The sequence below is a fragment of the Panthera onca genome, chromosome B4, assembly GCF_046562875.1.
Source record: "Panthera onca isolate mPanOnc1 chromosome B4, mPanOnc1 haplotype 2, whole genome shotgun sequence".
Classification (NCBI taxonomy): domain Eukaryota; kingdom Metazoa; phylum Chordata; class Mammalia; order Carnivora; family Felidae; genus Panthera; species Panthera onca.
The window spans coordinates 13671197-13683702 of record NC_138345.1 but is presented as its reverse complement, the minus strand read 5'-3'; the positions used below and the strand labels follow the sequence as shown (position 1 = coordinate 13683702).

The 12506-nt window shown below is 42.7% G+C and overlaps 1 protein-coding gene across 9 annotated transcripts in view; it reads left to right on the top strand.

The window, feature by feature from the left end:
* DCLRE1C (DNA cross-link repair 1C) overlaps positions 1-12506 on the top strand; it is a 67651-nt gene that overhangs the window by 39756 nt on the left and 15389 nt on the right. For 4 of the 9 annotated variants that reach the window (XM_078450398.2, XM_078450396.2, XM_078450397.2 and 1 more), the window contains exons 4-11: positions 356-415; positions 3207-3262; positions 3815-3916; positions 4314-4386; positions 4569-4709; positions 8343-8444; positions 11461-11597; positions 12123-12177. In XM_078450398.2, the coding sequence (XP_078306524.1) occupies positions 356-415; positions 3207-3262; positions 3815-3916; positions 4314-4386; positions 4569-4709; positions 8343-8444; positions 11461-11597; positions 12123-12177 (726 nt within the window). The remainder of the gene's footprint in view (positions 1-355; positions 416-3206; positions 3263-3814; positions 3917-4313; positions 4387-4568; positions 4710-8342; positions 8445-11460; positions 11598-12122; positions 12178-12506) is intronic. The other 5 variants (XM_078450400.1, XM_060659270.2, XM_060659271.3 and 2 more) reach the window with 2 other exon arrangements.

The window sequence follows — 12506 nt, the reverse complement described above, 5'->3', positions numbered from 1 at the left end:
GAGTGGAGAAGAGGCAGAGAGAGGGGGAGACAGAGAGACACAGGCTCCAGGCTCTGAGCTGTCAGCACAGTGAGAAGAGTTGAATTCATGGAAATAGAATTGCTGCGTCAAAGGATATTTAAGTTTATAAGGCATTTAATCCATGTTGCCCTGTGAGCCATGAGAAAGGCAGTGCTTTAGCTCTGTCGTTTCCAAGCCATTAAAATGTTTCGCATAGTGAAATAAATCAGAAATTGTTATGCAGAGAGGCTTAGGAACTTCTCTTTGTCCCGTTTTTGTGTTTGAGATGTCAAAAAGCCGTGAAACACTGTGAAAATACTTAGTATGATGTCTGTGTGTTCTCTCATTTTAATAGATATCAATTGAAATTGAAACTCCTACCCAGATATCGTTAGTCGATGAAGCATCAGGTGAGGTAAGTATAGATTAAATACAATTTAAAAAAATTATTATTGAGTGCTAAAATGATTATCTTCTTCTGTGATTTTGAATGTTCATTTAACTGTAAGTAAAAATTACAGCAATTGAAAGAGTTTGTAGGGGGAAAAATCTGTGATCTCTTTATCTTCTCCATCCAAAGGTTTGGACATGACTTGTGTCTGATTCGCTCCTTTCTAGTAGTACCTGCTAATGGTGAAGACTCCAGCTGTTGGTATCTCTACGTGATGTCATGGTCACGTTTATTAAGTTGATCATAATATTCAGGATATAAAATGGTGCTTAATGCTTTTGTAGCAAATTTATGTATAGTTTGATTTTTTTTTTTTTTTGACTCATTTTGTTATTTAAGAAAGAGACCCTGTCCAGGTGGATCTAATGTATTTCTTTGTCCTTAAATTTAGAAGCAGGTACTTTTGTGTTGTGAATGTATTGTTTTAATAATAAGCACGACTGCAGATGTACTGTTTATTTGTTTATTGACATGCATGTGGGGGAGGCAGAGAGAGAGACAGAATCCCAAGTAGGCACCCACTCTGTCACCGAGCCCAACGCGGTACTCAGTCCCACAAACTACAAGATCATGACCCGAACTGAAATCAAGAGTCAACACTTTGGGGCGCCTGGGTGGCTCAGTTGGTTAAGTGTTTGACTCTTGGTTTCAGCTCAGGTCATGGTCTCTAGATTCATGGGTTCAAGCCCTGCATCGGGCTCTGTGCTGAAAATGCGGAGCCTGCTTGGGATTCTCTCTCTGCCTCTCTCTTTCTACCCTGCCCCACTTGCTCTCTGTCTCTCTCTCAAAAAATAAATAAACATTAAAACAATTAAAAAAAAAAAAAAAAGTTGGCACTTAACTGACTGGGCCACCCAGACACCACACTTTTATTTATTTTTTTTTTTACTTCAAATTATTCCTGGGGCTGGGAGGTATTTTCCTCTTTTGTGACAACTCTAATTAATATTCATTCCATGGTCTGGGTATAACTGCTTTGTTCACACGTGGAACTCTATAGGGTGTCTGTTGTGTGACTACCACCAGGCAGGGGCTGACTTTTCACATTTCCTCTCTGGAGGAGATGGGGCCTGGAAAGTAGTCCTCATTGAATTGTTGCCCGAGGGACGACCCTATGACACTTAGAAGTCACCAAGATTTGTTTCCTTTCTCGGGCTGAAAGGAGGGAAGAAGGAAAGCCTGAAGGTTCCTAACAACTCGGTTGACTGTCACTTTTCCGAGACTCCTCTAATTGCCTCACTGCCTCGCCACTCCTGTGGGTGAGAGGCTTTCTCAAAACTGGGCACGGGACAGCAGGCAGCTCTCGTTGAGCAGAGTCTCGCCGTCCCACTCTGGTCGTCTTGTGCGCTGTGGCTTTGCGTATTGTGTCTCCAGCACTCAGCACAGGACCGTGCTTTAAAGGGGCCACCAGAGCGAATGATGGTAGACTTCTGATAGCGAGCCGGTGTGTCCACAGCTCTGCCCAAATAGGACAGTACACTGGACAGTGGTGACCGGGGGCCAGGCTACATCAGGTGTTTTCTATTTCCTTTTTTTTTTTAGTTTAATAATAGCTTTATTGAGACGTAATATACCATACAATTTATTGAGATATCATATACCATCCGATTCACTGGCTTTTTTTTTTTTTTTTTTAACGTTTATTTATTTTTGAGACAGAGAGAGACAGAGTATGAACGGGGGACGGTCAGAGAGAGGGAGACACAGAATTGGAAACAGGCTCCAGGCTCTGAGCTGTCAGCACAGAGCCCGATGCAGGGCTCGAACTCATGGACCGTGAGATCATGACCTGAGCCGAAGTCGGCCCCTTAACCGACTGAGCCACCCAGGCGCCCCTCACTGGCGTTTTTTAAAAGAAGATAGAAGTTTATTACTTTTTTTTTTAAGTTTATTTATTTTGAGAGAGATAGAGAGCGAGTGGGGGAGGGGCAGAGAGGGAGGAAGAGAGAGAATCTCAAGCGGGCACCACACTGTCAGCACAGAGCTGGATGCCGGGCTTGATCCCACAAACCATGAGATCATGATCGAAGCCAAAATCAAGAGTCGGACCCCTAACCAACTGAGCCACACAGGTGCCCCTGTCACTGGCTTTCAGTGTATTCACAGAGTTGTGTATTCATCACCCCAATCAATTTTAGAAAGGAATCCCTGTCCCCATTAGCCGTCATTCCCCATTTCTCCCTCCCCCAGCCCATGGCAACCCCTACTCTCCGTCTGTTGGATTTGTCTAATCTGAACATTTCATATGAGTGGAATCGTACAATGTGTGGTCTTGTGGTCTCGTGTGACTCACGCCTTTCACTTTGCATGATGGTTTCAGGGTTGACCCATGTTGTGGTATGTATCAGTATTTCGTCTTTTTGTGGTCAGATAAGACTCCACTGTGTGGATAGACCACATTTGGTTTATTTACTCATCGGTTGATCAATATTCAGGCTCTTACTAGTCTTTGGCCAGTAAGGATAGTACTGCTGTGAACATTTGTGCATGGGTTTTCATGTGGGTGTAAGTTTTCATTTCTCTCGTGTGTGTACTTGAGAGTGGAATTGCTGGGTCATCCAATCACTGTATGTTTAACTGTCACTTTGTGGGCAACGATTCCCCTTGTGTCCAGGATTTGGTGCACGAGGAAATCAGAAAAGGCATACCACGTTCTTGAGAACTACTTGAATATATTCTGTTAAGGAGGGCTTTTTTAGGCTGGGTCCTAACACTAACTTCTGTTATTATTATTTTTTCTTTATTTTCTTTTTAGAAGGAAGAGATTGTTGTGACTCTCTTACCAGCTGGTCATTGTCCAGGATCAGTTATGTAAGGGGGCTCATCTACTTCACCATTTTATTTTATGTAGATGTGTGTTGTATTTATGTAAATGAATCTTTAGGGTCCAGAAAATAGTATGTGCAGGGAGATTTCGTGACTTCTTTAAAATGTAGATGGCGATTTCTTTAGTCTTCGTTTCCAAATTGAACTTGGGGGACTGAAGCAAAGATCGAGTTTGAAATGTGGCTTTCTTATAATGGAAGTCTTCAATGGCCATTTCTCCATTGACTTTGCATTTTCCTATCACATGGATTTGTCTCTCTGTGTGCAGGAATGATCTCCTGTAGTTGAGAGGGCTAACATATTTCAGGGGATTTCTATTGCCACTGCAGTAGTATTCCAGTATGTGCTTTTTTCCTACCCCAGGGGAAAGGTGGCCGCTGAGTGCCTGGTGTGGTTCAGAGCTACTGACATCCCATTAACCCTGTATTGGAGGTGGCTATGTGTGGCAGGGAACATTTGCTATGGATTTAGTATTTATTTGCTTTATTAGGATTCTGTATGAGACTTAGAAGTCACCAGGATGTATTTCTTTCTCAGGTTTTTATTTCAGGGCAATAATGGAACAGTCTTGTACACGGGAGACTTCCGATTGGCACAGGGGGAAGCTGCCAGAATGGAGCTCCTGCATTCTGGGGGCAGGTACTGGGCTTCACGTAATCCTTGAATGACTGAACCGTCTGCAAAGTCGTATTCCTCCTCCCCCCACCCCCCAAATGCAAGCCTTTGTTTCCATTAGAAATCATAGTTTATTATGTGTCACGGTAAAGCAAGTTTTTCTTCTTCGGGTGGGATGATGGCAACATTCTGTGTGTTGATTGGGGTAGTACTTATGTGACCTTGTCAACATTCATTGAACCTTATGTATAAAATCTGTGTATTTTATTGTGTGGCAATCATTTCCCAACAAAGTTGATTTAACAGAAAAATTCCAAGTGGAATGGGACACCCTATAAAACAACTGAGAGTTTAAAGTTTACGTATATTTTATTTCACAGTGGATGGTTAATACGAATTGTTGCTGTTGCTGTTTTTCCAGAGTGAAAGACATCCAAAGTGTATACCTAGATACTACTTTCTGTGATCCGAAATTTTACCAGATTCCTAGTCGAGTAAGTCTCCTTGGAGAAGTAGGGTGGTGACTGGACCGTGGCCATTATTTTTAGTAGGAAGTTTGTAGAATAACAAGTCAGATCATAATTGTCCCCGTTGGCCTTAATATCTGTGACTGTTGGGAATGGAAGGGGCGACGATGCTCTTAAAAGTGTCCAATGCCTTTTAAAATCCCGCCCAGGAGGAGTGTCTGAGCGGAATATTAGAGCTGGTTCGCAGCTGGATCACTCGGAGTCCGTACCATGTCGTGTGGCTGAACTGCAAAGCAGCTTACGGGTATGAGTATCTGTTCACCCACCTGAGCGAGGAATTTGGAATCCAGGTACGGTGACAGCTCTTTCTTTTCTGTTGTTCCTTCCAGCCTCTCCTCTCCTCCCCCAGAGACCAAGCCCAGTAGCAGAGGGAAGCAGCCCGTCACAGGGCGTGTGTGGCGCAAGTTGGAAGCCCCTGTGAAGTAGGATGTCACCTCTGTCCACCTCCTCAGGGGAGGAGCCCACGGCAGCCCTGGTGGCAGAGAAGAGCCCACAGAGGAAGTATTTTTTTTCAAAACTGTGGGTCACACAATAAATTTCGTGATTGTGACGAGCATTGAAAATAACTTGGGAAGTACCTGGGTGGCTCAGTCGCTTAAGTGTCCAACTTTGGCTTAGGTCGTGATCGTAGTTCGTGGGTTTGAGCTCCGCATCAGGCTCTGTGCTGACAGCTCAGAGCCTGGAGCCTGCTTCCAATTCTGTCCCCCTCTTTCTCTGCCCCTCCCCCGCTCTCATCTGTCTCTCTCTCTCAAAAATAAATAAACATTAAAAAAAAAAGAAAGAATCTCGAACTAGAAATTATCTGAGTGTATTGCTTGCAGTCAGAGTGATTGTTTCGTGACAGTTTATGTAGGGAATCAGACACATGCATTTACATGCATGTCTGTTGTGTGTACTGGGAAATCTATTTCTTACTGGAGGTCACGGTCAAGGTATGTGAAAACCACTGTCCTAGAGCCCTGAATCCTGTGGGTGGATCCGTGTCAGATGAGGCTGGCGGGGAGTTTTCGCCTGTCCCCTTGCCCGTGGTTCTGTGTGCCGGGCTCTGGAACCGAGCAACAGAGCCCGGCGTGGGAATGTGGCTGCCAAGCACGTGGCTGGTGCTCTCGTCCCCACAGAGAAGATGGAGGTTTGGGAAAGACTGAATAAAACAAAGTGCTGGAGCTAGTTGGACTTTTTTTTTTTGTTGTTTATTTATTTTGAAAGAGAAGAGAGAAAGAGCACGAGCGGGGGTTGGGGGGGTTGCAGAGGGGGACAGAGGATCCCAAGCAGGCTCCACACTGTCAGCTCAGATCCCAGTGCGGCGCTCGAACTCACAAACCATGAGATCGTGACCTGAGCCGAAGTCATTTGCTTAACGGACTGAGCCACCCAGGCGCCCTGGCTAGTTGGACACTGAAGTTCCACTTCGGTTTGGGCCTCGTAACATGGATCCCCCAGCTGGCAAACGTGTGCCCGGAACTTAATTATACACAGAGTAATTCGGTAAAATGAAAAAGATCTAGCTTTTCTGCATTTGAGATTTAAAACATTCCTCCCTCACTTCCTCCATAAGTCTTGACTCCCTTAGTCCTTCTTTCCTTAAGTTTGTCCTTCCTTAGGTCCTTCTGTCCAAATACATTGGTGTAAAGTTGCCAGTTCTCCATTTTGGGAAGGATTTGCTTTCATTCTGAGACTGTCCTTCCTGTTGTTTTGGTGTTAAAGTGTCCTTTCAGATTAATGTTTATTTTTGAGGTGGGGGAGGGGCAGAGAGAGGGAAACACAGAATCCGAAGCAGGCTCCAGATTCCAAGCTGTCAGCACAGAGCCCGACGCAGGGCTCAAACTCACAAACCGTGAGATCATGACTGGAGCTGAAGTCTGACCCTTAACTGACTGAGCCACCCAGGCTTCCCGGCTTTTTAAATTAAAATCACAGCGATAACAGGTTGTGTGTATATGCACGCACTTATCTATATCATCTGCCGTATGTCTCCTCGTGTCCTGTCTCGGCCAAATACAGAGATGGCAGCTGCTTCTCAGTCCCTAATTTGTCTCGTACATTTTCGTGCATGTGAAATAGAGAAGGCAGGAAGCTCCTGGTCAGGAGGCTGAGGAGTGGCCAGGGAGGGGGGAGAGCAGCCTCTGGTGACCTGGTGACCTCAGAGTCACCTGGAGTGAGCCCTCTCTTAGGCTCTTTAATCCCTCTGTAGGGGAAGGAAATAGTTTCATACCAGGAATTTAAAAAGGGGCAACAGGGAGGCTTCAGAGATGATCTGTGGCAACTTTTCAGGCCCCTTTATTTTTGTTGAGGATCGAAGTTTCTGTATCTCTGTCTATACATCTCAAAATTTACCCCGTTTAGTCTCCTACTTAGTCCAGAAAAGCAAATTTGTTGTTACTTCTTGTTAGTCATTAGTAAACAGGGAGGGAGCGGAATAGGCCACAGGATAAGTAAGCAATTGTGCTTGGATTCTTTTTATACTTGTCTTGGTATAAATTACCCACAGTGATTTGACATTATCCTAATCTGTTGTTAATCAGGCTTCAAAATGAGAGTACTTTTTTTGCCATTTTGTAGTCTTAATATCAACTGAAATACATGTTACTTACTTTGAAGAAGAGAATTTTTTTAATGTTTATTTATTTTGAGAGCGTGTGGGGGAAGAAAAGAGAGGGAGAGAGAGAATCCCAAGCAGGCTCTGCGCTTTCTGCATTCAGAACCTGAGGCAGGGCTCGAACTCGTAAACTGAGATTATGACCTGAGCCGAAATCCAGAGTCGGCTTAACCGACTGAGCCACCCAGGCCCACGTGTAGAAGAGAGTCTTTCAAGAAAAACAGACACACTGGTTTAACAATTTAAAACAATAAAGACTACCTTAAAACTCTACAGGTGGCTCAAGTTTTTTGTTTTTTTTTCTGCATCTGCCCCTCCCCCTGTTAATCCAGTAAAGGGGCGTGTGGTAAGGGGCTTCCGGGTCTCTGCTTCCCACTCCAGCTGTGTTCCCCCCACCAACTGCCCTTACTTACCATGGCATGCGGGGGATGTGTCTTTACAAGTCAGTGATTCTTGTTTCCATCTGCTGTGTTCACTGCTATATCCCTGATATTTAGAATAAAGCTTGACACATAGTAGGCGTACAATAAATATTATTTGAATGACTCTTGATGGATTGAAGGACAGTAGAGTTGACCTTGAACAACACAAGTTTGCACTGCACAGGTCCATTGATGCGTGGGTTTTCTTTGGTAAATACAGTATTGTATCCCAAACAGTAATGTATGGTGACAGATGGTAGCTGTACTTGTGAACATAGTATAATGTATAGACTCACAGAGTTGTCTAAGCACTTACATTGTACGCCAGAAACTAACGTAACGTTGTGTGTCAACTATACTTCGATAGAAAAATACAGTGCGGTACTCTAAGTGTATTTTCTCTTTCTTACAATTTTCTGAATAACGTTTTCTTTTCTCTAGCTTGCTTTATTGTAAGAGTATGGTATGTGATACATACACGAAATATGTGCTAATGGACAGTTTCTGTTACTGGTAAGGCTTCTGCTCAACAGTCAGCTGTTAGTAGTTACGTTTTTGGGGAATAGAAAGGTATGTGGATTTTTGACTGTGGGGGCTGGCGCCCCGACCCCTGTGTTGTTCGGGGTCAGTTGCATCAGTGTGATTCAATAAAGTCCACCAATTGGGCGTCCAGAATTTTTTATTACCACCACGAATAGGCGCTAAGGCTGACTGGTGCGAATATGATGTTTGTACTTTGTTGACGTCCTGACAGGATACCAGGGTGCGCTGAAATAGCCAAAAACTAGGTTTCAAGAAAGAAGAGAGAGTTCGCTAAGTGGATAATTTGCCGTAATTAGCCTTGAACACCTTCTTTATAGAAACTACAACTCAAACAACATGCTCATCTGTGTTATTTTCCTCAGGTTCACGTGGACAAATTAGACATGTTTAGGAACATGCCCGACATTCTTCATCACCTCACAACAGACCGGAATACTCAGATCCATGCCTGTCGCCATCCGAAGGTACAGAGTATAAACTGTGTTCTTATTGTTGGTGTGATGCATGAAAAGCAGAATTTTAGGTCCAGAAGGCACCCCTGAAATCCCATTTTCTAGGCCCTTCAGTTTACACATGTGAAAACTGAGGCAGAGATCCGACGGCGTTAGCCTGAGGCCGTGCACTGAGACATTCCAGTGCTCCTTGCCGTGAACCACGTTAGCAAATAGACACAGACCCCCAGGGTTCTTGTGTTTTTTTTTTTAATAATGTTTATTTATTTTTGAGAGAGAGAGAGAGAGAGAGACAGAGTGGGAGCAGGAGAGGGGCAGACAGAGAGGGAGACACAGAATCTGAAGCAGGCTCCAGGCTCTGAGCTGTCAGCACAGAGCCTGATGCGGGGCTCGAACTCACAAACTGTGAGATCATGACCTGAGCTGAAGTTGGATGCTTAACCAATTAAGCCACCTGGGCGCCCCCAGACCCCCAGGGTTCTTAATGAAATATATCCATGTACATTTGATACATATTTATTTGTAATGAGTTATGTAGTGACTAATGTATTTATCATGAAATTAATATGTTAGTGCTTATGAGTTAAGAAAACATTTATAATCCATTACGATATATGTTTGAGACTCATGACCTATGTGCACATTTGTAAACTATTTTTCTTCTACTCATTTGAGATAAATAGCTAGATATAACTTTGCTTCAGATTTTGAAATAGTTTTATCTCTTACCAGTCCAATTTCAAATGAGCATTTCTAGGTCTTTGCAACTCATTTGTTATTTATTTTTGTTATTTTTAAAAATTTTTTTTATTTTTTAAAATTTACATCCAAATTAGCATATAGTGCAACAACGATTTCAGGAGTAGATTCCTTAGTGCTCCTTAACCATTTAGCCCATCTCCCCTCCCACAATCCCTCCCGTAACCCTCAGTTTGTTCTCCATATTTATGAGTCTCTTCTGTTTTGTCCCCGACCCTGTTTTTATATTATTTTTATTTCCCTTCCCTTATGTTCATCTGTTTTGTCTCTTAAAGTCCTCATATGAGTGAAGTCATATGATATTTGTATTTCTCTGACTAATTTCACTTAGCATAATACCCTCCAGTTCCACGTAGTTGCAAATGGCAAGATTTCATTCTTTTTGATTGCCGAGTAATACTCCATTGTGTGTATGTATGTGTACACACACACACACACACACACACACACACACACACACACACACTACATCTTCTTTATCCATTCATCCTTGGATGGACATTTGGGCTGTTTCCATACTTTGGCTATTGTCGATAGTGCTGCTATAAACAAGGGGGTGCATGTGTCCCTGTGAAACAGCACACCTGTATCCATGGATAAATGCCTAGTAGTGCAATTGCTGGGTCATAGGGTAGTTCTATTTTTAGTTTTTTGAGGAACCTCCAAACTGTTTTCCAGAGTGGCTACACCAGCTTGCATTCCCATTTTTGTTATTTATTTTTGAATGCCGCCCTAGAACTCCCTTCATTTATTAAAAGCCCTTCTATTATTAAATGTCAGGTATTAAATTTTGGATTTGCCCTCAACATTTTGTTTCATTTCATTTTATATAGTCATTCAGCATCGCAAATATTAAATCATGATCTTCAGAAGCTGGGGTTTGCATCATCATAATTTTCCCCTAAGATTTCAAATATCTGAGCATTCAGATGCTGAATAATTTTTATTTTAGTAAACACTGCATTTATATACTTAAATACTCATTGTGGTAGTAACATTGGCTCCGTCACCCGAAAACCTAACGTAAACTTGATCAGCCCTAAAGTAAAGCATAATGTAAAAAAAAAAGAAAGAATTCTTATCTACAGCATGGAATATTCTACTTCAGACCACTGTAGGATAGCTACAAGGTAAGAGATTATTTTGATAATTGGTAAGCTGCATATTAGAACTCGAGTCATCAGTTTCATTCTTTTGTTTGTGTGTCTACACACACACACACATACTCATTGAATTTACGGATGGGTCAAAGTCATGTACATACAGAATAGCAACTATTTTGTCCCTTTTTTTTTTTTTTTTTTAAGTTTATTTATTTATTTTTTGAGAGTGCATGGGGAGCGAGATTGAGAGGAGAGACTCCACATTGTCAGAGCAGAGCCCGATGCAGGGCTCAGACTCACGAACCATGAGATCATGACTTGAGCTGAAATCAACAATCAGGCACTTAACTGACTGAGCCACCCAGATGCCCCTGTTTTGTCCCTTTTCTGTTGGACTTGTAGCCTCTGGTCCTTACAAGTCCTGTAAATTGGCATATTTCTCTTTGCTCTGAGTTTTCTTGCATCCCATGAAGTAGCTAAATTGGCAACGGTCACTCCTGCCACTTCCCGCATGGCTACCTGCCTTGAAACACTCCTTCTAGCGGCTTCGTTCTTAGGTCACACGGCCTCGGGAGTACTGCTCACGGCTCGCAGAGCCCTGGTGCACCCCCGCAGCCCTCCTCCTCCGCATCAGCACACGTACCAAAGGCCCTTGATGACGTTTGGTCTGCACTGAATGCTAATGGTTTTGCAGGACCCCTGTCTAAACGTGATGTCTTTGGGAAAATAGTCCCATTGTCTTTCAGCTTTTTTTTTTTTTTTTTGCTTTATTCTCTAACTGTATTTTGAAAAAATTGGATGATCGGTAGCCTGTATTCACAGTTCCCCCAGTTGTATAGTAGTGTCCTGTTTTTAGTGTATGGAGGGGGAGCCGGGCACCCCTGGTGAAGGTCACAATGTGCGTTGTGGTTACTGTGGCCTCATTAGTCTCAAGTGTAGATCAAATCTCCCACATTTTGTTTTTCTTTCAGGACATTGACATTTTTGAAGAGTCCAGGCCAGTTCTGCAGAATGTTTCTAAATTTGGAATTATCTGATTATCTCCTCATGTCTGCTTTTTTATTTCATGTCTGTAAACTTATCACAGCATTTGTTTTTGAGACCCTGCCCACAAACAGATTTGTTGAAAATGTGGAACTGTTTTTCGGTTTTTGAAATCTTTTTAGGCAGAAGAATATTTTCATTGGAATAAATTACCCTGTGGAAATATTTCCAAAAATAGAATTCCACTCCACACAATCAGCATTAAGCCATCCACTATGTGGTTTGGAGAAAGGACCAGAAAAACAAATGTAATTGTGAGGTAAGAAAGCAACGTCATAGGTCTTTTGAGAGAAACCTTGCTTTTGAAGCAAATTATGTGCTTTATTTTAGTTTAAATGCAAATCTAGCCTAACCCAAAGAGGGGGATGTATTATAATTGTGGAAAATAACTTCTGAAATTTAAATGCTAAAGAGGTTCCGCTTCCAAAACCTGTCTCCTGTCTAAATTTCCTGAGGTCTGCTCCAGTTGGGTGGCTCGAGAGTGAAGGCATCTTGTTTGGCCTCACTTGGGAGTGAGTTGACATTGTGGGGAACTAGAAGCCCTTGGTGGAGCTGAGGGGCATAATGATCAGCATATTGTAGCAACACTTCCTTAATATTGGGTATTCACAATGTCCACAAACCTTTATGTTTCTGGAAAGAGGTCCCTCTTGTCCCAGGGAGAAACCCTTGATTATAGGGTGATTTCATACCGGAATAGCAGAAGATGGGAAGGCATGAAATTTAAAACGTAGCTTAGTTTTGATAAAAGACCTCTAAATTTTGTGTTTTCCTTTCCTTTTAGGACTGGAGAGAGTTCATACAGAGCTTGTTTTTCTTTTCACTCTTCCTACAGTGAGGTAAGAGGATCCCACATACTCAGAACCCCATTGCCAACTACTTCGGTGGCATTCATGTTGGATGGCAGCAGTCTAACCCCTTGGCTGCCAGAGGGATCTCTTTTTCTGTTGCTTAAGATTTGTTGTGGCTTTTCTGAAGGAAATTTAGGGAAGATATCTCAGTAGATGAGCTGTGTTTACCAAGCACAAAGGAAATTGCTATTAGCACCTGTTTTCAGCCTAAACACAGAAGAATTCGTATGATTAAGGTTTTCTTCCTGTCTTGCTTCCTGCATGTATTTTAACTTCCCCACTTCAATTGTTTTCAGTCGTCATGAGGATCATAAATC